General features: G+C 43.2%; 1 protein-coding gene across 2 annotated transcripts; it reads left to right on the top strand.

The window, feature by feature from the left end:
* The first annotated feature begins 663 nt into the window (after positions 1 to 663).
* LOC104565731 (organic cation/carnitine transporter 2) lies at positions 664 to 25,616 on the top strand. 2 transcript variants are annotated; one of them, XM_088536967.1, is made up of 10 exons: positions 673 to 1,103; positions 9,455 to 9,558; positions 11,040 to 11,194; positions 11,952 to 12,123; positions 14,720 to 14,846; positions 19,297 to 19,397; positions 22,209 to 22,423; positions 23,106 to 23,288; positions 24,349 to 24,484; positions 25,207 to 25,616. In XM_088536967.1, exons 1-10 carry the CDS (start codon positions 711 to 713, stop codon positions 25,292 to 25,294), a joined length of 1,674 nt encoding a protein of 557 aa, XP_088393093.1. In that variant the 5' UTR covers positions 673 to 710; the 3' UTR covers positions 25,295 to 25,616. The 2 variants fall into 2 exon arrangements, 1 of the variants encoding a protein (XP_088393093.1); XR_015914034.1 differs by lacking the exon at positions 25,207 to 25,616 and having other exon boundaries at positions 664 to 1,103; positions 22,209 to 22,460; positions 24,349 to 24,434.
* Positions 25,617 to 26,539: the final 923 nt, after the last annotated feature.

Here is a 26,539-nt window from a genome sequence, read left to right as displayed (position 1 = left end):
ATTTTCTGCACCAATTCCGTGGGCCTGGCCCCAACGGAAGGGGACGGGAAGCGCCGCGGGGTTGTGCTGCTCGGAGCGACCTTGGTGCGAGTCGCTCCGGGCCTCCCCAAGCACCCACGGGGAGGCGACAGCCTCGAGACTGACTCGTAACATCGGTGTCTAGGGGCGGTGAGGACACCGCGTGCCCCCAGCCCCCTGCTCTTCCCTCAGCCGAGGGCCCCCACACTCTCCTCGGGACACCTCAGCCCCCCATACGGTCCTCAATCCCCTACAGCCCCCATTCCCCTCAGCACCCCACTCTCCCCTCACTCCCTCTTGGCCCCCTAAGCCCCCTACTCCCCTCAGCCTCCTTGAGTCCCTCACAGTCCCTCGAGCTCCCCTCGGCCTCCCGGGCTCCCCTCACCGTGCCGGGCACCGCGCCGTGCCGGGCGGGCGGTCACCGCAGGGCACGCTGGGAGCGCGCGCCGCCCCCGGACCGGGCCAGGCCGGGCCGGGCCGGGCCGGGCCGCCTGCGGCGCCGCCGCCGCCGCCATCGCCGCGCCCGCCGCCCCGCAACTCCTCCCTCCGCGGGCCGCTCCGCCAGGCCCGGCCCATGGCCCGCGCCGCGCCGGGCCGGGCCGCGCCGCGCCGGGCCTGGGGGCGGCCGTTCCGCGGGCGCGCCACACGGGGCGGCAGGTAGCGGCGGGCGCCGGAGCCGCCGCGCGGGAGCCATGCGCGACTACGACGAGGTGGCCGCCTTCCTGGGCGAGTGGGGCCGCTTCCAGCGCCTCGTCTTCTTCCTTCTCAGCGCCAGCATCATCCCCAACGGCTTCACCGGCCTCTCCATCGTCTTCCTGGCCGGCACCCCCGAGCACTGGTGCGCGCTGCCCCGCGACGCCAACCTGAGCAGCGAGTGGCGCAACGCGAGCATCCCGCTGGAGGAGCGCGGCGGGCTGGCGGCGCCGAGCCGCTGCCGCCGCTACCGCCTGGCCGCGCTCGCCAACTTCTCGGCGCTGGGGCTGCGGCCGGGCGCCGACGTGGAGCTGGCGGCGCTGGAGCAGGAGCGCTGCCTGGACGGCTGGGAGTACAGCCGGGAGCTCTACCGCTCCACCATCGTCAGCGAGGTGCGGGCCGCGCGGGGCCGGGCTCGGGGGTGGGCGCCGCGCGGCGCGGAGAGCCCCGGCAGCGCGTGCTGCACCGCGGGACTCGGCGCAGCGCCCTTAAAAACCCTTTTGGCGGGTACGAAGTTTGCAAAGCGCCTTTGGCAGCCCTTTTTGCAGGTACAAAATTTTGCAACGCGCCTTTAAAAGCCCTTTTTGCAGGCACGAAATTTTGCACAGCGGCTTGGAAAGCCCTTTCTGCAGCGCTCGGTTTTGCAAGGAACCCTCAAAAACCCTTTTTGCAGGTAGAGAGTTCTGCAAAGCGCCTTCGGCAGCCCTTTGTGCAGCGCCGGTTTCTGCAAAGCGCCCTTAAAAGTCCTTCCTGCAGGTTAAAGTTTTGAAATGTGCCTTTAAAGGCTCTTTCTGCAGTGCTACGTTCTGCAAGGTGCCTTCAAAAGCCCTTTTTGCAGAGCTAGGTCTTGCAAAGCACCTTTAAAAGCATTTTCTGCAGGAGTAGAGTTTTGGAAAGTGCCTTCAAAAGTCCTTTCTGTGGCAGGAAGCAGTGTCCACAGCTCATTTCTCCTGCCCAGCGGCTCTGTGAGAGCTTCATTGAGCTGTGGATGATCACAATGCAAAAGTATCCTGTAGATATTTCCTGTTGTTATAACCTGTCAGAAATTCACCCGTATTTGGGATCCCCCATTTTTGGGATCAATAGCAAGAAGCCAAAGGAGTCTTGAACACAGGAGTTACGAGCGGCTTTTGCTGTTATGTGTCTTTACAGGAGCACCAAGGAAAGTTGTGTGTCTGTCACAGCACTGGTTTCTGGTGCTGGTTTTCAGTGGCCTGGAGTCTTTGCCTTAGGGTTGTCTTGCTTTTAACTCTGACGCGCCAAATTTATTTTGAGGACTATTGTAATTAATCTCTCCTGTTAATTTTCATGCAAAGAAGTCATTTCCAAGTGCAAGGGCTTTCCTCAATCATTGCATAGTGTTTGTGTGTGAACTGCTTAATGGGTTTCATCCGATGTCCCCCAGGTGACCTGGTGGGAGCACAGGGTGGACTTGGGAACGCTGGGTTCTGCCGGCTGCCGAGATCAAAGAGGCCTCTTTGAACTCAGCGGATCAAAAGGGCTAATTTTCCTTCTTTGAAAACAAAACATGGTCGGAGTCATCCTGAGCGGCACAGTGGGATGGCGCAAGGAGCGCGCCCTGTTTTGGTGTCGCGTCCAGGATTGCCCTGGTCATCAGCCGTGCTGACCGCTTCTCATCCGCAAGGGAAGCTGTGCAGGCCTATACGTTGACACAAGCAAGCAGGTTGTGAGGAATGTTTGTGTTCCTGCAAAGGCTTCTAAGCGGTTTGTACCGATGAGTTGCCTCTCTGTGAAGGGGTTTTGCAGAACCACAGCCCCGTTTGCCTCCCAAAGGCCTCTTGCCTTGCAGAACAGGTCGTGGTGGATGCTCTCTGGTGGAGGTAAGCCAGTCCGAGCAAGGAGATATTCCTCAGGAAGAGACTCGCCAGCCACCAGGATCTGGTGAAACTAGTTGTTGGCAGCTGCCTTTGAGCTTGGACACTGGCTGAGACTCGAGAGATTTTCAGCTGCTGTCTGCAGGTGCTGTTAGTCTGTTTCTTAAAAAATGCTGCGTTCCTGAGCAACAAAACTGCTCTGTAGACCCCGATCATTATCGAAATTGCTGTTGCCAAGGTTTGATGCCGTATAAAAGCAGTTGGCATCGCCTAGAGCTGGTGAAGTGTGTGGCTGAACGTGCCGGTTTTGTTCCGCCTGCTGTGGTGAAATGGTTGATCTGGCTCAGACATGACTCGGGCTGTACTTTGTCTCCCGGAGCTGGGTGCAAATTAACATGTCTGAACTGTCAACCATCTCTCCGAATTTTTATAATCAGGGAGGAATGGGGCCTGCTAGCGTTTTCCCAGCGCCCTGCTCTCTGCACTGCTTGCCAGATGCCTCGTGCCTGTGGGAAGTGGCATCGGGCTGCCAAGACTGCGTGCATTGAGGCGGCGTTTTTATTTTCTCCTTTTATATGGATGTTTCTGTGCCAGTTTTGCAAGAGCTGTGGCCTTTCACACACTTTCAGGTTTTCAGCGCTGCACTTGTTTAATTTCCTGGCTCAGTGCTGCTGTTTTTATGAATCATTAAACCTGCATGGGTTGCCTATATCCAACTTGTTGAATAGTCATGAGGACCTTTGTCCCAGATTTGGGGAGCTGGCACTGGGAGGGGGAAGGGGGATTTTTTTTCTTTTTTTTTTTTTTTTTCCTAAGGAAGGGTTTTGATTGAATCTCTCATGACTAGAGAAGGGTCCCAAATCCATTCCTGCTTTTCAGGGGTAAAGGAAGCTTGAAGCATTGAATGCACAGTTGAAAATAGCCTTTCTTTTCTCAATTCTGCAGGCTGAACAAGAGAGACTGCTGCTGTTTTGCAGTCTGGAGTAGATAACCAGTTTGTGTGTGACAAAATTCCTTTTCATCTTTGGCTTTCTCAAATACTATATCTTGAGGAATAAGCGAGGCTTCACTTTGTCTAAAGAAACCATCTGTGGCATTCTTGTTCCTCCCTACATGCTATAAAGAAAGAATGCAGAAGCAATAGAAATTTATATGTGGTACCAAAAGAAATGCAAACTGCAATATTAAGGGAAAAGGCTAAATTTTTCTCCTTGATTCATCTGTGAAAGCCTAGTATCTATTTGGGAGCTCTACAGAGTAACTGGGAATAGGATTTTAGCCTTAAGTTAAACAGTGGCAATTATGGTCTAGAAAAATGATACAATAAGGTTATTGTTTTTGTGTATATTCTTAGATGATGCAGTGATCAAAGCACTTCAGTCTGTATGGGAGTAAGTTTTATATGAAACATAAATAGAAATAGAGTTTTTGTATAAATATTTGTCGTCAACTTTTAAAAAATGCTTTGTATTGCTTATCAGTTTGAAGCCCGTTCATTATAAGCATAGTCTTGTACTGCAGACTTGAATGTGCTCGTGCCTGTAGTGCTGTTCTTAACAAATTCCTGGTGTTGTTTCTCGAATGCGTAACACTGGAATTGCAGAGTTGTCCTGAGGCCTGGCGCAATACTGATAACTCCAAATCCTGCAGGGACATCCCCTGCAGGGAGAGAAAGAGCTCATGTGTATTTTGGGTCCCCGAGTTTTCCGATCCCTTTATGCCAAGGGCTTCAATGGTCCCGCTGTGCTGTCAGAGCCCAGTTCCTGAAGAAGAGTAAATTATGTCAGACCTGCAGGAAAGGGCAGGTTAAGACTAGAGTAGCAACATGTGGAATGAACCAGATTAGCATTGTAAGACATGTGTAATTAATTCACATTCTGTTGGAAAAACAGGAAGTGTTTTCTCCCTTTTTTTTTTCATTTTGCTTTATTGCTCCAAGAACAAACAAACAAGAAAATCACATCTTAGTTTTCGCTGGTTTATCTCAAGGGGAGCCAGCAGCGAGGTTCCTCCACGCTGTGTCACGCAGGTCCAGCTCACACCGACCTCTGCACTCATGTTAGTGTGCGTGGCCTCGGCCAGAAGTCACATCAGGACTTGTGTTAATTTTCATCCTCTTTTAAAGCAATGCACCTTCTTTCTTGGCACGGAAATATGTGCTTATCTTTCTGGCTAGAGGTAACACCGACAGCTTTTCAGTTGCAGGAGCTGATACAGCCATGGAATGACTTTTAACTGAGTTGCAGTTGCAAAACCTTTACGTTACTATTCTTGTCAGAATAAGGAAGAAAATTCATTCTTCAGCTCATAAGGTGAGCGTGAATGACTGAAAGATGCAATAAAAAAATGCTGACGTTTTCAGGACGTCATTTAAATGCATAGTGCAGGACTCCCTTGCAAATTGAACCTCAAGATCTTTCAAGTCTATAGCTGATACGAGTTAAATTGAAATAATGCTCATTTAGACACACTGTGGAAAATGTAATGATAGGAAAGTGTTCACATTACACTGCCTTCAACTTAGAGACAAAAATGTTCTGATATTCTGATATTTCTCTGTCTTCTGACATGTTTTTTTTTTCCCCAAAACCATGTTGTATGGTGGAAGAGTAAAGTTTCTTTAAAAATACAAAATGTTCAACATCTTTTTCAGTGCTCTCTGTAAGTATTTCCTCTATAACAAGTTAAAACAACCACTGGGGAGAAATTAAGTACTGTACATATTTTGTAAGTGCAGACAGCTGTTTACCTTTTTAGATAACTTGCCATACTATAACAGATTATCTAGAACTTGCGAGTTTTTGGGATAATACAATTGCATTCTCAGAGAAAAGCATATTTACTATATTCAAAGCTCTCGTGTGAGTATATTAAGCACAGAATATTTACATGTGTCAACAAGAACAGAAACCAAATGAAAGTTTGTGGGTTCTGAGTAGCCAAACTGCCAGCTACAGCCTGTGAAGAACCTGCCTCTGTTCACAGACAGGCAAGTGGTGGGAAACAGTGTAGCATATTGGTTTGGATTCTGAAATTCTTACCAATTCCTTGATTATAACGTTAAAATATTAGCATGTGGGAATATTCCACTTCCTTTTTTTCAGTCATGCTTGTTCTCCTCTGCAACAGCAGAAAATGTTTTAAAAAAGGAAAAAGGTTGGGGAAGCACCAAATACTGTAACCATAAAATTGAGAAGGATTTTCTTTGTACGGCATGAGTGTAACTGAGTACATTTCTGTCAGTATTTGTTTTTAGTCTGTTTTTGTTTATAGTTCTAGTAGTGCTCTTAGGGAAGTGCTTCTGCAGCGGAACAGGTTTTTTTGTAATCTGAGAAACGTGTTTCATGTAAGGTCATAAATTATATTGCTGGCCTTGCAGTTGCTTCTGTAACTTTCCAAATAGACGAGGTGTTTCTGTATTGCAAGAACGTGACGTTTTGAAGAGCTCCTCTTTAATTAGGACTGCGGTTCTGATGCTGTAATGCATTACAAATACTGGGGCAATTTTACAATGAGGTATGATGAGAATCTTGTTGTTAGCAGGTAGATTTTGCTAGCTAGGGTTACGCCATCTCATCAGAGTTGACCAAACTGCAGTAAAGGTGAAGCAGGGTGAGGGATCTGCTCGGGGCCTGGGTTGAAACCGTTGCAGGGGGTAATGAGGGTAATTCATAAATTTGGAGGCAATTGATATTCTGAGAGTGCAATGGATGCAGCGCTTATACACACAGAATAGAGCGGCTGAGAGGTTCCAGGGCTTCAGCAGTTCCTAGAGACCTTAGAACTAAACTTTTTACTTGTAGCCCGGCCGTTTTTTCAGCTGGATATAGGGCACTGTGTCCACCTAAACTTCTCTTGTAATTTTAGTTTAATATCTTTACTCTTCAAACATTATTGCACAGTGTGCTACAGTGCAGAGAATTGAAGTCGTTCATCTCGGAGGCACGTGAACCTCGCTGTTCTGTTTGATTGAGATTTGCAGATTTCAGATCTGCAGGTCAGATTTCTTCTGGGATAAAGGTGCTACATGAACAGTCAGTTTAGTGTTGGAAAGGCACATGGCAAGAGAATGCAGGAAATACCAGTCTAGCTAGACTGACAGTTAGACTTTTACTTAGGCAGCTCAGTGTCATTCTGGCTAAATGTACAATAATACTTCTGGGTACTTCTGTTTTGTGTGTGTGATTAAAAATTGTAAGCTAATAAAAAGGCAGGGAGGAGGGAACTGTGGGAGCAGTTTAGTAGGATTTTGGTGGGTGTTTTCCCTCTATTTTATAAATTTTTTTGGAACATAGCAAGGGATTTTAGATTTATTTTAGTTCCAGGTAGTTAACTTGCAATGCAAGAGGCAGAACTTGGAACGTGCATGGGTGATGAGTGTATCGCATCACAGCAGCCCTCGTCGTTCCGTGTCCTCTGTCCCCTGCCCGTCCTCCCTTTCCCGTCCCCAACTCCGGAGCCATCCCGAGCAATCGCTGCTGCTGGCAGAGGCATCGCCCTGACCTGCTGAACTGCTCAGGAAATAGCTACACCCCGCTTGGAGGAGCTGGAAGCTGAGTAAGGAACCACGGCTGAACTTCCGCAGGGAACGTCCTCCGGCAAAATCCAAACAAGACTCCGGGAGAACGCCCTGTGCTGTGTTCAGCCCTGGGTGCCGGTGTTTGGGAACTTGATGGGAGCTGCTGTTGGAAACAAAGCGGAATTGTGCTTTTCGTGTCCCGTGCGGCCACGATAACGCGCTGAGGTTCAGCTTATCCCCCTCACTGGGGCAAAGGCTGTGAAGCCAGCAGCCAAGCACCTAAATAACCACCTTGGGGCACTAAGAAATGACTGTGCACATGGGGCTGGGCACTGAGAAATGACTCGTGCAGCTGGGGCTGGGCACTGGATCGAGGTGCTGTGTCCTGGCCGGACCAAGCAGCACCAGGAGGACCTGCTCGCTGCGGCATCCGGGGATACCTGCTCCTTGCAGCAGTGCTGGGCTTCAGCATGGTGCTGCAGTGCCGCTTTCCTGGGCAGCTTACGGGCCTGGGGTGGGTGCTGTGGGGGAGTGATAAGACTGGTGCCCAGTCACTGGTGGTCATGAAAAAGCTGAAGACTTTGGCGTTGGTCTGCTGCAGGAATAGACCTTAAAGTCCTTTTGTTCCTATTGCTGTATGTGTGTTGAGTGTTATGAGCTTAGGCTTTCCTTATGTTGTTAAATAACTACCATTTCATAACCGAGATCATGGAAGTTGTTGCTTTTGTGCCTGGTCGAATTACTTTTCAGCATACCAGCTCCTAAGATTGTGTTACTGGGGTGGACAGAAGCAACGGAGTTGTGATCAGAATGGCACTTAGAGGCTGGTGTCTCTCCCCCTGCCAACACGACAACAGGGCAATGCAGTGTGTTCTAGTCCTGTGAGCTCTTCCAAGCAACGTCTCTGACACAGGGGTCACGAGACGGTGTTTATTGCTGAGAATAAACACACAGTATTTGGAAAGCCAGGTGTTGTGCAACCCACGTGTCAAAGTACAAAGTGGCCGATCGATGAACGGATGTGGCTGATTCACAACAGCAGAGGCAACAACTGAGAGGTTGTGACTTGGCTAAATCTTTGGCTAGTTGCATTTTAATTCCAATACTGACAATGATGCCTAGTTCTGGTAGCTGCTGCAAAGAGCAGACTTTTGAGAATAGGCGAGTCTTTATTAATGCAAGATTTCTACTGGGACTAAATCAGTTATCCCAATAAATGTCATCCAGTTCGGTCATTTGGTAATGACTGAAACCTTTGGCTGTTTAAATTTGATGGTAATATTTGCTGCGTACTTCCAAGGTGGACTTTGCTGAAGTGTCCCGGCTGCCTCAGGCTCAATGAAGATCTGTCATAGAACTGCCCTGCTGGCAGAGGTGGAGCACAAGGCCCGGGAGATGCCCATGAAGGGTAAATGGTGAGGAAATGACAAAAAAACAGAAGAGGAGAGAAGGAAAAGCACAATTCCTGTTGGGTTTCAAAAAGTGTCCAGCAAGCCAAAGGAAGGGCCAGCATTAGCCGCTGACAAAGCAGCAACAGAGTAGATGGCTGCTTTCAGGCTTGCAGCAGCCTGGCTTTCTTGCAGAGCTGGTCAAAGCCCTGATATTTGTTCTGGGGCAGATTTTAAAAAGTTATGACGAAAAAACACTAATTGTTTAATTTGGGGGATGAAGTGGATTAAACGTAATGGCCAACATAAATATTTCAATTTTGTTCCAACCATTTTAATGCAAATCTCTAAAAGTTTCCATCCCTAAACCATCAGAAGGGGCCCTGTGGGAGCTGTTTGAATAAATAAAAATAAGGCCAGGAGGATTTGGCCTGGCATCACAAGTGGAATTTGGTTGCTAAATTCCCAGTTTGTTTGGCCTCCGTGGGGCTGCGTCCCCTCCTGCCGTCCCCTCGAGCAGGCCAACTAGTTTGCTGGGGCAGGGAGAGCTCGGGAAGCTTCTCCTGCCATAGCACCACAGGGAGGTAAGGGACAAAGTGTCCCTCTTGCTTTCTTTTAATATTTAAACATTTTTTTTCCAGATAACAGAAATAAAATTATGACTCTTTCAATAATAGCTGTTGATACAGATTTCAAATAACATGCATGTTACTTCAGAAATATCAAGCTGCTCAGAAGCAAGTGAGAGATTGCGAGTTATTGCAATCTGTGTGTAATAAATAATCCTTTTTTTTTTTTTCCTGAGATTAATTTTGTTCTGGAAATCTTGGTTTGCTTGGTGTATGTTTAAATCTGTATTCCAAAGACCAGAATTGAGATTTTCCCAAAGAACCCTAGCATACTTCCATTATCAGGGCTCAGCCAAGGCGCTGTGGGTGGGAGGAATCCTGTTTATTGGCAATTTTTTATCTTCTCTCTCTAAAGTTTCTCTCTCCTTGCAGTGGAATCTTGTGTGTGATGACGACTGGAAGGGACCCTTCAGTACCTCCCTGTTCTTCGTGGGTGTCCTGTTTGGATCCTTCGTATCAGGACAGCTCTCAGACAAGTAAAGTATATACACCAAAGCTGCTGGCTCTTTGCTTAAAACTGTTTTGTAAGCAGTTCTGGTATCTCGACCTTGCTGTAAGTGGCTTTCTGCAGCTCCTAGCAAGGAGGGTGCTGATGTTTTTATTCTGTGAATGTCTAATCTAAATGTATACAGGTCTTGCAGAGCAAATGTCCTAAATCAGAACAGAACATTATGAAGATTGTTAGTGGATATTATCTGTTTTTTTTTTTGTTGTTGTTGTTGTTCGTTTTGTTCTTTCCAGAGAAATCAGCCCTGCAGCAAACTTTTTTTTGTTGTTTTTGTTATGCCGGAAAACAGGTGTGAGATACAAAGTTCCTTCTGAAAAATCAGCCCCATGACATTCCTTTTTAATTACTTTGGACTATGTTCAGAGACACCCTGGGGCTTGTTTTCTCTTTTGAAGTCAAGTTTATAATTCTCCCTTCCTAAATCCTCATAGCTTCTTTTCCTCATTGTCAAATGCAGGGTCCAAGTCCAATGTTTATAGGAGCTGGAAAGCATGAGTGCTATCCAGTCATAATCCCGAGGAACAACACTTTACTTGTGGGAATTTTTGCTATGTTTCTGCAGTCAAGGAGATCATCTCCTGCTGCCTCAGCCTCTGTGTAGCCCCAACTTCTGTGGCTGCTGGTAGCTGTGAGGGAAGCAGCGCCTTAGAAGTAAGCAGTGGTTGACAAAGTATTGTGCTGTTGGTGTGTTCCTAATTCATTCTAATCTGTCTATTATAGCGCACAGTTCTGGATTTCATAGTCAAGTGTTGAAAACGGATTTGTGGGAATTCGCTAGCCTTCCTTTTGCAGGCCAAGGAGCCTACATAGTTATGCAGATACCCAGAGCGTAGGGAGTGACTGTCAGAGCTGAAGCCAGCATGGGTTGGGTTGAGTTTTGCATTTTTTTTCACTTAATACCTCAATCCCTCAAGGAAACTGCTAAAATCCCTTAAATTTAGTTCATTTTTACCAAGTAGGACTGAGATTGCAGCATGGGATCACTCACTGATCTGTCCTCTTGTAATCCCGTTTTACCTCTTTAGAAAGCCTTGTCTTTTCTCTCTCTCCTTTTTTTTTTTTTTTTTTTTTTTGATTCATTGATCTCTACAGTGGATAGGGTACAGCTTAGAAGAGAAAGAGCACCATACAGCTGTTAGGTTGTAATTAATTGATTAACTTTCCCATCTTCATCTTATCAGTAAAGAGGGGATAGTGTTCCATCAGTCCCTAAAGTTTAAGTTGCACTTGAATTGTAGCTTTGAAATGTTATTTCCTCTTGGCCAGGGAAATTCTTAATGTATTTAGAGCAATTGTGCATGTCTCACATTTCCTTAACCTCTGCTTTCTGCAGATGTTTTTAATCTACCTAAATATACATATGAGCAATCTTGTCTTTTCAGTTCTCAAAATTGCTTTTGTGATGTTACACATATTTTTTTCTTTTGTTTTTAAATCTGTTTGTGGAAGGTTTGGCAGGAAGAAGGTTCTGTTCATAACTCTGGGAATGCAGACGAGCTTCAGCTTCGTGCAGGTCTTCTCTACCAGCTGGGAGATGTTTTCAGTGCTCTTCGTGCTGGTTGGCATGGGACAGATCTCGAACTACGTGGCAGCATTTGTTCTGGGTATGAGCTCCTGGTGGGCAGAGCACATCTTCTCTGCTCATCTTTTCTTCCATGCTCCATTTCAGTACTGGTCAGGGTTGATTTGTTTTGCCAAGCAGCACTGCTAAGAGTATGTCCTCAGCAAGCACGAATAATTCATGCTTTATTTGGAAATTTCCAGTTCATAGAAATGCACCCTGACTTGCTTTTATGGCTTACTGTTCCAAAAGGTAAAAAACAAAAAATATTTGAAAAAAAAATCCATCTTTAGTTGGAGAGATGTGCAAGGCCTGATTTCAAGGAGGTTGTATTTTCCATTTGGGGTCTGAATGCATATTTAATCTACAAAATTATAAGAGAAAAAAGTAAGCATTGTAAAGTCTCCTTAAAACAGGCTGTAGTAAAAATTAAATGGCAAAATAATTCTTGTTTTATGTACTTTCAGTTTACCTAAGAGGCTTCAGTAGAAGGGAGTGTATAATCCCTTGAGAATCTGAGATTTCAAAGAAAATCCTTTTCAATTAATAATTACAGTAAATGTCTAAAGCAACAAAAGTTGGCAATAAATTGCTTTTGCAACCAAGAATTACTTAGGTCGATGCTGGACCATTGCACGAAGTAGATCTGTGGTGCCTCTGAAAGTAGAGGGCAGAGAGTGCATTCTGCTATAACTACCCCATGTAATATATTTCAAAGACAATTTTTAAAGCTATTTTTGGTAACTTACGTGGTTGCTATTAAGTTAAAATACTAATCTTGACTCTCTTGTTTTGAACAGGCACTGAAATTCTTGGCAAATCAATTCGTATAATATTCTGCACATTAGGTGTTTGCATATTTTATGCATTTGGCTACATGTTGCTGCCACTGGCCGCTTACTTCCTCCGAGACTGGCGGACGCTGCTTCTTGCTCTTACTCTACCTGGGCTGCTCTGCATTCCGCTCTGGTGGTGAGTGCAACCAAGTTAAAGGCCTCTAGAAGGTCTTGCCAAGAGATTTTTATGATCCAGACTCTGTGCCAACCAGCCTTTAACAGTGAAAGCCATAAGTGGAAAACTGGAAGAACGGGCATTGCATCCCTGCTAGTTCCCAAGATCTTTTAGACTTGCGTCTAAAGCTGTGCGAGTGGTCTCTAACTCATGCCTGAAAACGCTGTTCTTCATTTTCTGTCAGCCCCTAGAAAATTAAGAGATTGTATGTACTGAGGAATAATTAAGTAAGAAAACTTGCTGTTTGCAGTGGGTGCGGAAGGGAAGTGGTAATGATATTTTACACTTAAATATACAAAAACCCAGAAATGCAGCAAAGGAGTTATACTCATGTAATAATTCTGCTGAACTCGAGTAAGGCTCTGATATTCCTATTTCACAAGCTCACTTTGCCTTTATACTACTCTGAACAGAAGTCTTGTAGCCAGAGGCCTGTTTACAGTATCTCACACGGATTCAGGTCTGCCTGCCTCTTCCTCTCCACATTCCCCTCCCTGGGAAAAGCTCTTCTATGTGACATTATTTGCCACTCTATTTCCATTTACCCACAGCCCACACTCCTAGCTGTCTCCCAGCTGCTGGAGGGTCCCTGCCCAGGTAACCCTGAGCCTCTGCTCCAAGGTGGCTTGCAGGCCACGCTGCCAAAACAAAGCGTGCTGTGCCAAGGCGCACATGGACCTTGCTTTTCTAGCTCAAAAGCTGCCAGGAGAAGCACTGCAGCTCTCCGTGGCTGCTCCAGAGAGCCCTTCCACCACCCAGGGTTGCTTCTGTAGCGTTAACTGCTTGCATTCCAGTTGCACTGAATTCCCAGCTTCCGAGGATAGCACTGAAGTGCATAACTGCACAACACTGTGTGGATTTCCTGGTTTTCAGAGGTTGGACTTTGGCTGAAGCAGATGTTCCAGAAGGTTGCCAGATACCACATGGCCATCTCAACTCTGCATTACTATATTTTCTTGCCCACGTGCTTGGAGAGAATTTAATAGTGGTCACCAGCGCTGTCTGGAAATGCTCTAGGATTCTGATGATCAGCTCTCTATTTTTCTATGGGCTGGTGTGTGTCCTTCTCATATTACCTGTCCATCTCCCACTTCTTTGTCTCACTGTAAATGCTTGCTAGAAATAATTGAGAATTCTTTTTTAGGGTTAGTTTTTTTGGGGGGGCAGGTTGTGTATTTTGTTAAACATAATTTTGCTGCTTCTGAATGTAACAAACCAACAAAAATAGTTGAATTCTCTGCCAAATATGTAATCTAAAGACTTTTTTTTTTTTTCCTGCGAGGAAAAATTAAATAGGTGATCACTCATGTAGATATAGTTAGCAGGAAACTTGCATCAAATGGTATGCATTGTTTGGTGATGATAAAAACAAACTAAAAAATGGAAGTTTTCCCATACATTATAGTCAAATTGGAACTCAAGATGATTTTGTAAAGTAAAATGCCCTTCACCCCTGCAACTTTTACAGCCTGAAAATACAGCAGTATGCTAGCTCGTTAAGGAAAAAAGTCAAAATCGATGAAATAGAATAAGAACCAGAAAGAAAAGTATAACTAAAGAAAAAGCCATAACAAATATTGCTTCATGGATAAAAGATTCTCTTCTCAGGATTATTGTCACCATTGCAGCTGCCAGTCAAACAAGACACTGAACAAGCCATGTTGAGTTAAAGACTGTTAGGAACAGAGCACCACATTCTGACCTGCTGCCTCCCCTGTGCATCAGGTTACCTGGGGCTGATCAGTGAAGGCTGAAATGTCTTAGAGCTGCTTCCCTCTCAAATCCATCCTTCGCTTTTTGCAAGATGAGCGCTTGCTTATCGTTTCAAAAGAATTCACTTGCTCCTGCACGAGTTCCGTGAACTTTAAAAGGAGATGCGAGTTAAGGGCAGAATGAAAACCAGCTATTTTTGCAAGCCGTGCAGTGAAGAGTGAGATATAGATACAACAAATGCAGAGCACAGCAAGCTGAGGAACCAGTACTTGCGTATCTGTGAGACTTCCATTTTTAATTCCATGGTTAATGAAATTTACTTCCAAGTGGCATGTGAAGTTTACACAGTCCACACGGTGGTGGTATTTCTTCTCTTATGCTGGCAAGTATTCCATCTAGTTTCTCTTAGGAAGTTGAATGACTCACGTGATTTCCCCTTTCTAACTTGACTTCATGAAAGTATTTATGCTTACTAGTTTTGTGTGTGTTACTCTAAGCATTTGCCTCTTCATATACAGAACGCTGCTTATATTTTTGTATTTCTGAATACCTTTAATCCTTTTTCTCCATTCTTTGAAAGTTTTGGAGTTTTGATTACTTTTTTTTTCTTCTCTGAATCATAGCTCAGTTCCTTAGTATTTCTTAAATCCATGAATACATTTCAGTCTGTTCTTTTTCAGTATACTAACCTGCTTTTATAACACTATGATTTCAGTTATTACTGCTATAATATCTGCAAGGTATGGCAGATTTTCAGCCCTTCATGCTCGGGGCAGTGTGTGTTAGTGTGTGCAGCAGTGCTGTCTCTGGAAATGCAGGCACTTTATTCTGAACCTTTTTGCAGGGTCATTCCAGAATCTCCCCGATGGCTGATTTCTCAGGGAAGATTTCAAGAGGCAGAAGCCATCATCCGAAAGGCTGCAAAAATGAATGGCATTACAGCCCCAGATGTAATACTTGACCCTATTGAGGTGAGATTCATTTAGCAGCAGAGTTGTTTGCTGGACCTATGTATAATTATGCGAAGTGATTAATTTCCAGACATATGAATTGTTAGGACTGCAGCATGTTATGCTCTTCTCACATGGGTAAAAACACCATGCTGCTTCTGAAAAGCCTTGAAGCAGAATACCATTCCCTCACTTCTTTAAGACTTGTAAAGCCTTTGCTGTTTCAATCCCACTCAGTGTTCTAATGCAAACATCTTTTCCATCCAGTTTATAGCTCTCTTTTCCTTTTGAACTGCAGGGAAGGTAGTGAATTTCTTTGATAATTTAGCTATCATTTTATGATCTAAAGATAGCTATATGAAGCCAGTGGCAAACTAGCAGAGAGTGTCTTTTATCCCAGTGACTCTGAGTACAGTAAATCTAAGCCCAGACAGCTGCCAAATATCCCTGTCAGCCGTGGGACCTGGCCATGTTGCTCTGAGAAAGCATGTGCCTTGGACCCAGCAGAGAAGGCAAAAGATCTTGGCCTCCCTTACGCTTTGTTTTCTTCCAGCCTCTGATCTTGTTGAACAGAACAATCTGTGTCCCAGTGATTAGATGCAGAAGGGAATATTTGTGCTTTGAACAGATTTTATGCTTGCTCATTCTAACACAGAACTAATTGTGACCACTGGCACTGAAAATAATGGTGTTCTAGTGCAATTTCTACTCTGCATTAAAAAGAGGTCAAAACTCAAATCCCTTTACATGATGCAGCTAGCGGTAGCTTTTCTTCCCCATCAGTTTCTTCCAACATGCCACTGTTTCCCCTAGGCATTTCCCCACTGTCTGAGCATTTGCTGGCCTTGGAGCGTAGAAGCAGCTCCAAGCCCATTCAGATGGGACCTCACAAAGCCTGGCAGACAAATAGTCTGCATAATCCAGAAGAATGGGAACTTCTGTAGGCAGATCTGTAGAATTGGTCTGGGCGCAGTTACCCAGTTGTGGTTGATTTGGGTTGATAGCTGACATTTTCCAGTTGTTAATATGAAGACTGATCTGCTGCTAATGTCACTGTGGCCTGTGCATTCACTTTGTTTACAAGGCCTCTCTCTACTATCATGAGGAAAATGGAGGAGAACAGTTAGCCATTAAACTGTAATGTGTTGCTATTGAGACTGAAAAGAGCTTCACCCTGAGCTGAAGTCAGCTGAGGTGCAAGCAATCCTGTTTGTGCAGACTTGCTTGTGGAATGGAGGACAGAAATCCTGTTCTGGCTGGAATAGGCTGAGAATGGTGGGAAAACCCAGAGCTTCTGATAATGGACATTCCTCTGGATTTTAATTGGAACATGCTTTCTCTCTTCCTCCTCATGCTGTGGACGTGAAAATTCACCCATTCCCAGCACTGTAGTAGGAGAACAGAAGTTTAGCTCTGTCTTCTTCCGTAAACACAGATAAACATCCTGACACTTGGAGGAAAATGCGCTGGATTAAAGGCATTTATTTAAATTCTTAAACTCCTGACGGTTATTTTCTTCTTTCTTTTTTAAGTAAGATAATACTATGGCAAACTAATCTCTGCAAAGTCTGCAGCAGTGGTCTGTTTACCCTGTTCTGTTTGCTTTCTGAAGACTTGCACTGGAAAGCAGGAGGCACACAGCTTCTCTTGACTTTCTAGAAAATGTGTTTACACTGCGGAGAGGTTCTCAGAAGCTCCAGCTGGGCTCTAGGTTTCATGCAGCTGGAATGTGCATTCTGCATGGAGCAGTAAACAGCCTCCATCTGAAGAGCATTCCTAGATCCCATGTGGCTGGAAAGCAGCAGTTGGAATATCTAGACCCCAGAGATTAAAAACATTTAGGATCCAGCAAGTGACTGGCTGCAGACATGCTGCACAGTGTAAATAGGTGGTGAATTACTCTATGTGAAGGGGATTACATTTGGGGATGATAAGTATCATGTTTTGCCCTTCCAAGCGTTTCCATTACTTCCTGCTCAGGCCTGTCCTATTAATGATTATACTGCCTGGTTATCCAGCTGCTGAGAGGCAGGGCACTTCTCTCTCATAAACTGTGACTGTTTAAATTCTACTGTCGTCCTGCGTTTATTTTGTGGTTTGGTTTTTCTCTTTTTTTGTTTCCCATTTGTTGGTTTCTTGGCAGCAGGTAGTGGTAAAACTGGAGAGTCCTTAGGAACGGTCATGTGATTTATGAGAAAGGGCTGGGAGCTGTAGAGCTGACGGCAGCTTCGCGCAGGCTGGCAGCTCTACAACAGGGAGAGCTGTTGTCCTCAGCAGAAAGCCAAGGCTCATGAAACCAAATACACTGAAGCTTGAGGTGCATGGACATCACCATAGGTCACTGTTTTATCCTCCTATTTTCACAATATGCATCAGAAATGATTTTCACCTCACTATGGGCATTACATCAACTGTACTGACACATGTGTTCACATTATCTTGGATAGAATTGCTAAGATATTGAGGAGGTAAAATATATATTTTTAAGTTGAGGAACAAGAGTTAAGGGTCACAAGTCAGTCTCCAGGAACTAGCTTGCCAGAAGAAACAGGCACATAACTAAGTATGAAGAGATTCTTGAGAATTAAGTTAAACTAATGCTTGCTTTTATCTCTTGATGTATATGTTGTGTCTTAGCAAACATCTAACTTTTTCCACTAGCCTTGCCTCACATTTTAAGAAAAAAAATATTGTAAATTAAACTAGAACAGAGTGCAGTGTGTTCTATTTAGATCAGACAGCAAGGCTTCTGAAAGGTTTATAGTATTTGGTGATTGCACTGCTTTGAAAATACAGTCATAATGTACTTTTATCTGAAAATAATTTACATGAAGGAGTACATAGTGTCAGCAAAAGGCATTCTGTCCTTAAACACCCAATTAATATATGACATTCACCACTCATGCAGAATTGGAAAACCATGGGAGTAATAAAGCTTTGTGCACATCCTTTTTGGTGTGTGTTTGCACAAAAAGTAGATTTTGTCAGGCAAGCATGATCCTTCTAGTCGTGGAAAAAGAAGTCTTTGCTTAAATATTGTGAGTTGCCAAGACAGCTAACAATGTGGTAAGTGTTGAAATTAAAAATATTTCAGTATTATTACTCTTTTCATTTGATAATCTTGAGCTGCTAAGGTGGATGTTTCTTTCTTTGTTAAATTTCTAACTGTTAATAGACTCCCGGATTCACATAGGTTCTTTTCTGTTAGGATATTCTGTATCTGTATGGAAAATTGTAAGACCAAGAGCTTGTTAACATTCTTATTGTGAGGCTATAAAAATCAGCATGAACTTGATAAGCGAGAAACCAGTGCTAAATCCTGAAACCTCCATTTTTTGTGCTAGCAAATTATGGCATGTCTAGGAAGTGGTTTTCTTTCAGACATAGTTTTGCTTTGTCAGAGTTCAGAGTTTTATTCAATGGAACTTGTGCTCTCACAAATGTTACCTTTGGCCTGTTTTAAAAAATCCCTCCCTTGTACTTTTTGCTTAGGAATCTAATTTTTTTTTTCAAGTCAACATTCTTATTAAAAAAAAAAAAAAAAAACAAGAAAATTTGCTATTGTATAATCTTACCAAGCACAAAATTTGTTAGCATGCTTCATGCATGAGTATGTTTGCATTATTTTCATAGAAGTTGTTTTATTTTGACAGGCTGGGAGGTTTTAGGAGGAAGAGAGTGCCTTTTTGCTTAGATTCATAGAAGGAGATTTTTATAAACAGTGTAGATAATGATGGGGAGTCTTCAGCTCATCAAGCAATTTGTCCCAGAGTTTAAATACATCATTATTAGTTCCAACATGAAGATTCATTCAATAAATCTCTCCTGCTGCACTTTAATCTCGTTTAATCTCTGCCCTATCTGCAGTGGACATAGAGGACAGTTTATTGCTCTCTTCCCTTTGCTGGTCTTTGACTTCTAAGTCTCCCTCAGTCTTCTGGCCCTTAGGCTAAATAAAGCCCATTCTTTCACTCTTTTACAGATCATGTTTTTCAAATGTTTCATCATCCTTGTTGCTCTCTTCTTGACTGGCTGCTGTTGAACTGCATGATCCTCAAGGTGCAGTGCTCTAAACTGGGCTTAAGGAACCTGCCAGTTGTGACATTTAAATTGTAAATTAATACTGTGGCTTATTATTCAAATATAAAAGTAACAATAAGCAGTTGCTTTATGGAGCCTCAGGTGGAGAAAATTAATACATATTTCAGCTCAGATTTTAAGAGACTTTAAATCAGGAAAGAATTGATTTAACAGATAGGTGCATCTTATGGCTAATACTACCTTGATTAACTTGGTTAAAACTGAGATGCATGTTCCTGCACTGCAGCATATCGAAAGGGACTATATACTTTCAAAATAGTGATGGATAAATTGTTTTTTGGGGGCCTGGGGGGAGGTTGTTTTCACAGTCTTTCTGTTTGCAGGAAGTTAGTGGTTTTGTTTGTTTTTGTTTGTTTATATTTCTTTCCAGATGCAAGACTTGAATTCCCAGAAGCAACAAGCTTACACCATTTTGGATCTAGTGAAAACCCAAAATATCCGAACTGTCACAATTATGTCAGTGATTCTCTGGTAAGGAAAAGAGATGATTTAGGAGTAATAGGTAAGCACACAGGCAGCAGAACAGTAAGAAACTGCCCTTTGAGCACTTTTGCCAGAACTTCTAAGGTATTCCAAAGAGGTACGGGCAAAAACTAGTTCATGAAACGGTGAGCTACTGGCTGAAGCTGAATGCATTTCATTACTTATGCTCTTTATTTCAGCAACATTTTCTAGAAACACATCTGTTTTTTCTTTCGGAAACAGTCTGGCCTAACTTGAACCAAGCAAGAATCAAGTCAAATGACTTTGAAGTATAGGAATCTGCCCCAAATTCAGACTCAGAGAATTCTCATGTGCATGAAGGAAGTCTCTGAGGAATGATTTGTCCCCGTATGGAGGACTACTCTTCAGGGGTCTGAACCCAGTACTGGCTAACTTGGGGGGAATTTTTTCCCTCTCTCTTCCATATTGCCTCTTAAAGAGATAAAACTGCTTTTCAAGTTCCAGTCTGAGGTTTTCCTAGACTTCCATACTAACTAGTCTGTTCCCCTGATATTTAAACCAGCTTCTCTTGCCCATTGCAGAGCACAGTGCTCCTGACACACTGAGAAGGGATCTTGAAAGGAGTGTAGCTCAGGAAAAAAAAAAAAAAAGATATATTTTTTTGAGGAGGTGTCAGTGCAGTTTGCATATACTGTTGTGTTCCCTTCCTCTAACTCCAAATGCTGACTCACATCCTTAATTGGAAGTGACTAGGGAATTGAGACTGCTGCATTTCTTAAAACCAACATGGTTATAAGAAGTAGAAAGTTCATCGGCACAGCCAATTTTACACACATGGGTGTATATATATGCACCAGTTGTGAAACCTGTTTGAACAGCATTTCTGATGGGACAAATCACTTCAAAAAACACAGTGACATGGCAGTGTGTAATGCATTCCTTATGCTGAGTAACTCTTTACTGCCTAATAGAAGAAGTTTGTGCTAGGAAGGAAGAGCCAAACATGTGCGACTGACTTGCATAATCTTATCTGCTCTTGCAAATGTTGCAGAAGAGTATTCAGAGAGGGTGGACTAGTTTTCTGCTATTTTTACCTTGCATGTCAGTTGTTTAACCTCCTTTTAAATCATTTCCCAAAATATGTAGTATCTTATGCGGATCCATGGCAATGTTTTTTGACTCACAGAAGGTGTATTCTGAGCTAGAATTTGGAGGGTCTCCTACAAGAAGTTCTATAGAACAGAGTTGGTACAAATGGCAGTATGGCACCATCACATGTTGCCATTTGAAATAGTCTTGTTAATTTTAAGTAAGTAGCAGGCCTTTAATCTCTCTGCTAGTTTTGTGTCAGGGAGGAGAAAATTTGGCTTCTCATAACCTTGAAATGTGTAAATACCTCAGAAGCTCTCCTAGAAAAAAAAATCCTGTATGAAGGTTTGACAATATGATAAGCTATGACAAACTGTTATTGAAAGGGAGCTGCAGAACGCTCAGCTAGTTTATTGCATGCATGAGCATAGAGGTGGGTGTTTGTGCAGCATCAACAACACTGCGCAGTAATTGCTTTTGAAATGAATGACTTCAGCTGGGAGATCATACACCGAAATGTGGGTTTACCCATAGTCATGTGACTTCATGCCCTCGCAGATATACTTGACAATTTTATTTTAAGCAATTGGACCATAAATGCTCTTTCCATGTGAAGTCAGAAAGAGAAAGACTCAGTCTTTCTGCCAGGGACAGTGATCTACTTGGTGCTATACAGTGTTTTGCTTCACATCTCTAGGTTCCCTTATAATATAAATGCTGAAGGAGTGGAAGTGACAAATGCTTCACGCTGATTTGTTTTAATCCTACTGGTCCATTTATTTCCTTGCTTACGGTTTGTTACTTGGTGGTGAAGTGGAGCCTTCTCCCAGCATCTCCCAGCATCTCTCCCAGCTGTGTGTTTGCTGTGACCAAATGGGAGCTGTGGTCGCTTGCTGTGACCAAGTGGCTCCTCTCCGGCAGCAGCGCGGTTGAGGCGGTGACGTTCCCAGCCGCTGCGTCCTGACCGAGGCACGGAGCCACACTAATGTCACCAGGATGCTCCGCAGCCAACGTGGCTCTGCCGGGACACCATACTCCTCTCTGTACTCAGAGCAGGGAGGGTAGTGACACAAAAGTGTTTCTGTCTGCCCAGAGTTCATTATTACTCTTTCTAAACATAATGAAAAGCCTTGGCTTTAGAAGCAGGCTAAGTGCAGTACTCCAGATTTTTAGGCTAAGGCTATAAACTTCTGCATCCCTACATTATGGATGAGACACTTCTCTCAGGAGAATCTGTAGCGTGGAGGGCATATATGAGAAGCAGTCAGCTTGAGTAGTGGGGACAACATCTAAAGGTGACAAACGGAGAGGTTTTTTGCAAGGGCTGAATGCCAGTGGAAAGGATAGTGCAAAGGCAGGAGCAGTGATGATCCCTGCAGCTGCAGGAGCATCCCACATGGATGAGCTCATAGGCCTGTGCCTCAGCAGGGCTAGCAACAGCTCCAGGCTTGCCTGACCATGTTAATGCTGAGTAGGGTCCTTTTTTAAAAAAAAACTTTGGATTCCAGACAAGCTCAACAAATACAATGCAGCAGCACCGTGTAACTGTTTCCTTGCTGTTTCTGAAGTCGGCACTTTAGACATTTGCTTCAAAGCTGAAAGAATAGCATAAATATTGAGCTTGCTTTACATAGTGTAATTGTAATTTCTCAGCTTAACAGAGACGTAAAGAGGTTCGTGGTAACGTGTTTTTATGAACCTCAGGAAGAAGAGCAAATCTGTCTGATACTGTTCTTCTGCTTCTTTCAGGATGATAATCTCAGTTGGCTATTTTGGTCTTTCACTTGACACACCTAACTTGCATGGAGACATCTATGTAAACTGCTTCCTCTCAGCAGTGACTGAAGTTCCAGCCTATATAATTTCCTGGCTGCTGCTTCGCAATTTCCCCCGACGATATTCGATGGCTGCCGCGTTGTTCTTGGGAGGCTGTGTTCTTCTCTTCATTCAGCTGGTGCCTGCACGTATGGAATCGTTAGTTGATATCAAACATGTTTCTAGGTGAAGTCCAGTACCATGCATTGGGCAAATGTGGGTGAAAAGTATCTCGAGGGGACTAAATGTAGATATTTTTTTCCTATCTTTGCCCCTCTTCCATGTCTCTGAGCAACAGGTATAACACAGCATGTCAATTCAGATGTATTTTTCTATAGGTGGGACGTTTACTTTGTGATCTTTTGGGATCAGAACTGCAATCCAGTTTTACCTTAGTGTACATCTCAGGTGCCCTGGCAAGGTCCTAGACCAAAACTAGGGCTAGACTAAATGGAACTAATTTTCCAAACAGCTGCCAGTGGTGATGCATTTTTCTTTAGGGCTTATGAAAAGGTTGTATTCTGGGAAAGCCATTGTGGAAGCATTTATGATGAGGAAAAGGGCTTGAAGTGAGCAAATGTTGATACTTGTTCAGTGGGGAGATTTGTGCATAACATGTTTGCAAATCAAATAATAAACAAAAGGGAACTAGCAAGTATGTAGCGTCCCAGCAGTAAAAAGTTGCTCATGCTCGTAGATGTGTACAGGAAGAAAAAAAAAAAGACACCAGATACTGTAATTAGTTAGACAGGAGTTCTACAAACAAAGTGAAATTAAGATATGGTGGTTTGCCACAGCTTTACTGAAGATCTTTCCGCATTTTTATTTCAGATATTCGTGCCCTATCTATTCTCCTGGTGATGCTAGGAAAATTTGGGATCACATCTGCCTTTTCAATGGTTTACGTTTACACGGCTGAACTCTACCCAACGGTAGTGAGAAACATGGGAGTTGGAGCAAGTTCCATGGCCTCCAGGCTAGGCAGCATCCTCTCGCCTTACTTCGCTTACCTTGGTGAGTTGGGGGCTACTACTACACTCTGGGCAGAGCCTGGTATTTGGAAAGCGTCGGTTCAGTACTGCCTACAAAACTTAAACCTGCTGACATAACTGCATCTAAACCATCCTTCTGTGTAGGAAATGCTGTTGCATCACTGTAGCCACAACGTAGAAAACATTAGTGCAAGAGCTTTTAGGAGAGGAGGTAATTTTGTTGTAAGTAAACTGAAGTAAAATAGTTTTCACTGCCCAGCACTCACAGTCATCCTCACAAGCACCAGAGTCCATCAGAGGTGTCTGTTGAGCAGTCTAGCGCTGTGTTGCTTGTGTCCAGAGGTCAGGGCCAGGATCTACTGCGATGACGTGGAGGTTGAAGGGCACCAACTGCCAGTCCTCCCCATGGCTCCTGTGTTGCTCTTAGGCTGGCACCATGTGCAGGTTCTGGGTAGGCTTCTTGCCTTTTGGAGCTGAGGGCAGTCAGTGTTCCACCTCCTTGAGTCATTGGGATTTGCTGCTCTTTTTCTTCTGATCCAGGGACATCCTGTGAAACTGCAAATAGATGTGCACACCCAGACACTCATTTCATTCTCCAGTCGTACCAGTCTTGCCTTTTGGGTTGTAATTCTTTGTGTTTCTTTGTTTTTATATAGCACACAGGAAGGGTCAGACAACATCTTGTGTGTGCCTTGTGCTAGCTGTAACATGCTAACAAGCTGTAACCAAATGATGACTGCTGCTGCTCTTTCTTGCTCAGCCCCAGATCACAAGGGTTGTTCAGGCTAGATAGAATTTTTGAACATAGAGAAGTTATCCCTTGCAACAGGATAGTCATAACACTGAAATTGTTTCAATCTTGTCGAAGAGGTACTTTGAAGACTCACAATCTTACTGATTCAATAGGTCAACTGAAATTGCTCTCATTGCTGTTGTTTCCTAGTCTCTTAAGTTCCCACAAGTTTTTCTTATTTTTACCACAATCTGAAACTTTGCAGAGAGAAAGCCATGTACTCAAGTTCATAGATACAAATGTTACTGATAACTCAAAGTTGTTGTTCATTTTTCTTATGTTCTCCTAGGTGCCTATGATAGATTCCTGCCTTACATCCTCATGGGGAGCCTGACTGTACTATCAGGAATTCTCACTTTATTTCTGCCAGAAAGCTATGGTATGCCTCTCCCAGACACAACCGAGCAGATGCTCACAGTGAAAGGGTAAGTGTTGCTTTCTAATCTTCTTTAGCAAACCTGTTCTATCTGTAAAATGATATACATGTATGTTTTGGGGTGTGCTTATGGGTACACTCAGGGAAAGGGTTTGGCTTCAGTAATTTAGTTGATCTTTCTGCTGAAGAGGTAAGAGCCTGGTTGGGATCTTGGTCACTCTTTCCAAGTTCATGGGTACATATTTAGAATCCAGAGTTACTGCTTTACTCTGACTGAATAAAGGTACATGTAAGGAAAGCATTTATAAAGAATGTATAGCCATATGCTTTTAAAAGTGTAGTGATACTTTGAGCTTTAATCAAAATATTTTCATTAAAATGGCTGGTTAAAAATGGCTTGTCAGTTAAATGGTTTTTATTTTAATTTTATTCTATATGTTTTGGATGATTTTGCAATATTGGATGCTGTTAAAAAATAGTTTATCTTTGTGTATTCTTAAAGACATGTAAGTACTGGTGAAAGGCTGAACTCTTCGATTTAGTTTTATTGAACTAAAAGGGCTGTGAGAGTATTTGTCCTTTTGCTGTGACTGATTTAGGAAGGTACTTAAGCAAATACCTGGCATAAGAATGGAAATTGTCTAGCCGAAGCCAACAGGATATCAGAATTAGGATACTTATAATGTCAAGTAGCTTTCAAGATACCAAAGATATATTTTCCCATACATATACTACTAGCTTTCTTCTTTTTCCCCTCTTCTGTTTTCACAGACTAAAGTACAGGCCAGCGTGTAATAGTACAAGAGTTTCAAGTGATGAAGAAGAAAATCCAGTGATTTTGAAAAGCACAGCTTTCTGATGAAACTCCTGTCTACTTCCTCATGGACTGAAAGTTAAATGGACTTTTATTTCAATATTCCTTCTAGAAAGGGCTAGTGGCAACACTTTGCTTCCTGTAATTTTAACTTTATTTATTAATTTGAACACTGTGTTCCGTACATTCTCTTTTTATATGACCGTAAATACTGTATGGCCTTCAATGAGATTTTCAGCCTTGCTTGTTTTAATGCATCAGTAACATGGGACAGTATCTGATCAGTCCTTTGCAACCTAAGCATAGAGTTCAGATGAAAGATGCTTGAAAATTAGCTCAAAGGCTGGCAGAGTGCCTGGATTCCTCAGTGAACCTTCTTCAGAGATAATGCATATCAAGAGTTAAAAATTGCCAGAGAAAGCTGCTAATTACTTTTGATTCCTTGACTTCTGTCTTCTAGGCAGAAGGAAACTTTATTTATTATAGTAAAGGTTATGAAAACGGGTCACATGATAATCTCACTCATGTGACTTTGCACGTGCTGAACTTTTCAACCAATTAAAGACAATGAAAAGAAAGATCCTCAAAATTAAAACTTGATATGTTTTAACTCAGAATGGATTGAGAGGATCGTTTTGTACAAAGTATTTCTAGTACTGAAGTTTTGCAAGGTAAATTCCACTTGTTTCCAATGCTGTTTTTTTCAAATACAAGCATATGATGGTATCGTTTACATCTGACACTGGAATGTGACCTGCTTTAAGGCCATTTTTAGTTTAAATGATGCAAAAGGTTTCAACCGTGTGGAGAGTGGTGTTAGTTTGGGTGGGGTTCTCCCCATTTGATATGCATTAGAAGTTTTCTGTCTAAATCATTTCGAAAGTCTTGTGCAATTTGAATGACAGAAGCAGAGAAGTGTAGGTGCAGTTTCTGAATGTTTTTCTCTTGTCTGTTTTTGTTCTTTCACACACTTGCGTGCACAACACACAATCAATATGATATTTTGAGCTTTTTTTGTTGTTGTTTTCTATGCCACTATACTGACTTTTTGTGGAGGAATTTACGGAGGACAAAATTTATTATAAACTTCTGGCCACTGATTCCTGATTCTAAAGTGCCAAGTACATGATTTTTATGAGGTCTGTATGTCATGAAATCAGTGAGAAAAAAGAAGAAAAAAGAAATCATGTTGACAGTCTGCCAAGAAATAATTTGTTGTGTCACAAAGGTTTCTTTAAAAAGACGAACAACAAAAGCCCTGTGTTTCTTGAAAAAATACACCTGTATCTC

The sequence above is a fragment of the Tinamus guttatus genome, unplaced genomic scaffold (genome assembly GCF_059628265.1).
Source record: "Tinamus guttatus ecotype Peru unplaced genomic scaffold, ASM5962826v1 Tinamus_guttatus_pri_ptg000710l, whole genome shotgun sequence".
Lineage (NCBI taxonomy): Eukaryota > Metazoa > Chordata > Aves > Tinamiformes > Tinamidae > Tinamus > Tinamus guttatus.
Note: the sequence above shows the minus strand (reverse complement) of the source record. Positions and strands in the feature narration are given on the sequence as shown.

Coding starts and splice junctions, on each gene's coding strand:
- LOC104565731 (XM_088536967.1), top strand. CDS start 711: ATGCGCGACTACGACGAGGTGGCCGCCTTCCTGGGCGAGTGGGGCCGC. Junction 12,124..14,719: donor CTCTGCATTCCGCTCTGGTG/GTGAGTGCAACC, acceptor ACCTTTTTGCAG/GGTCATTCCAGAATCTCCCC. Junction 24,485..25,206: donor CAGATGCTCACAGTGAAAGG/GTAAGTGTTGCT, acceptor CTGTTTTCACAG/ACTAAAGTACAGGCCAGCGT.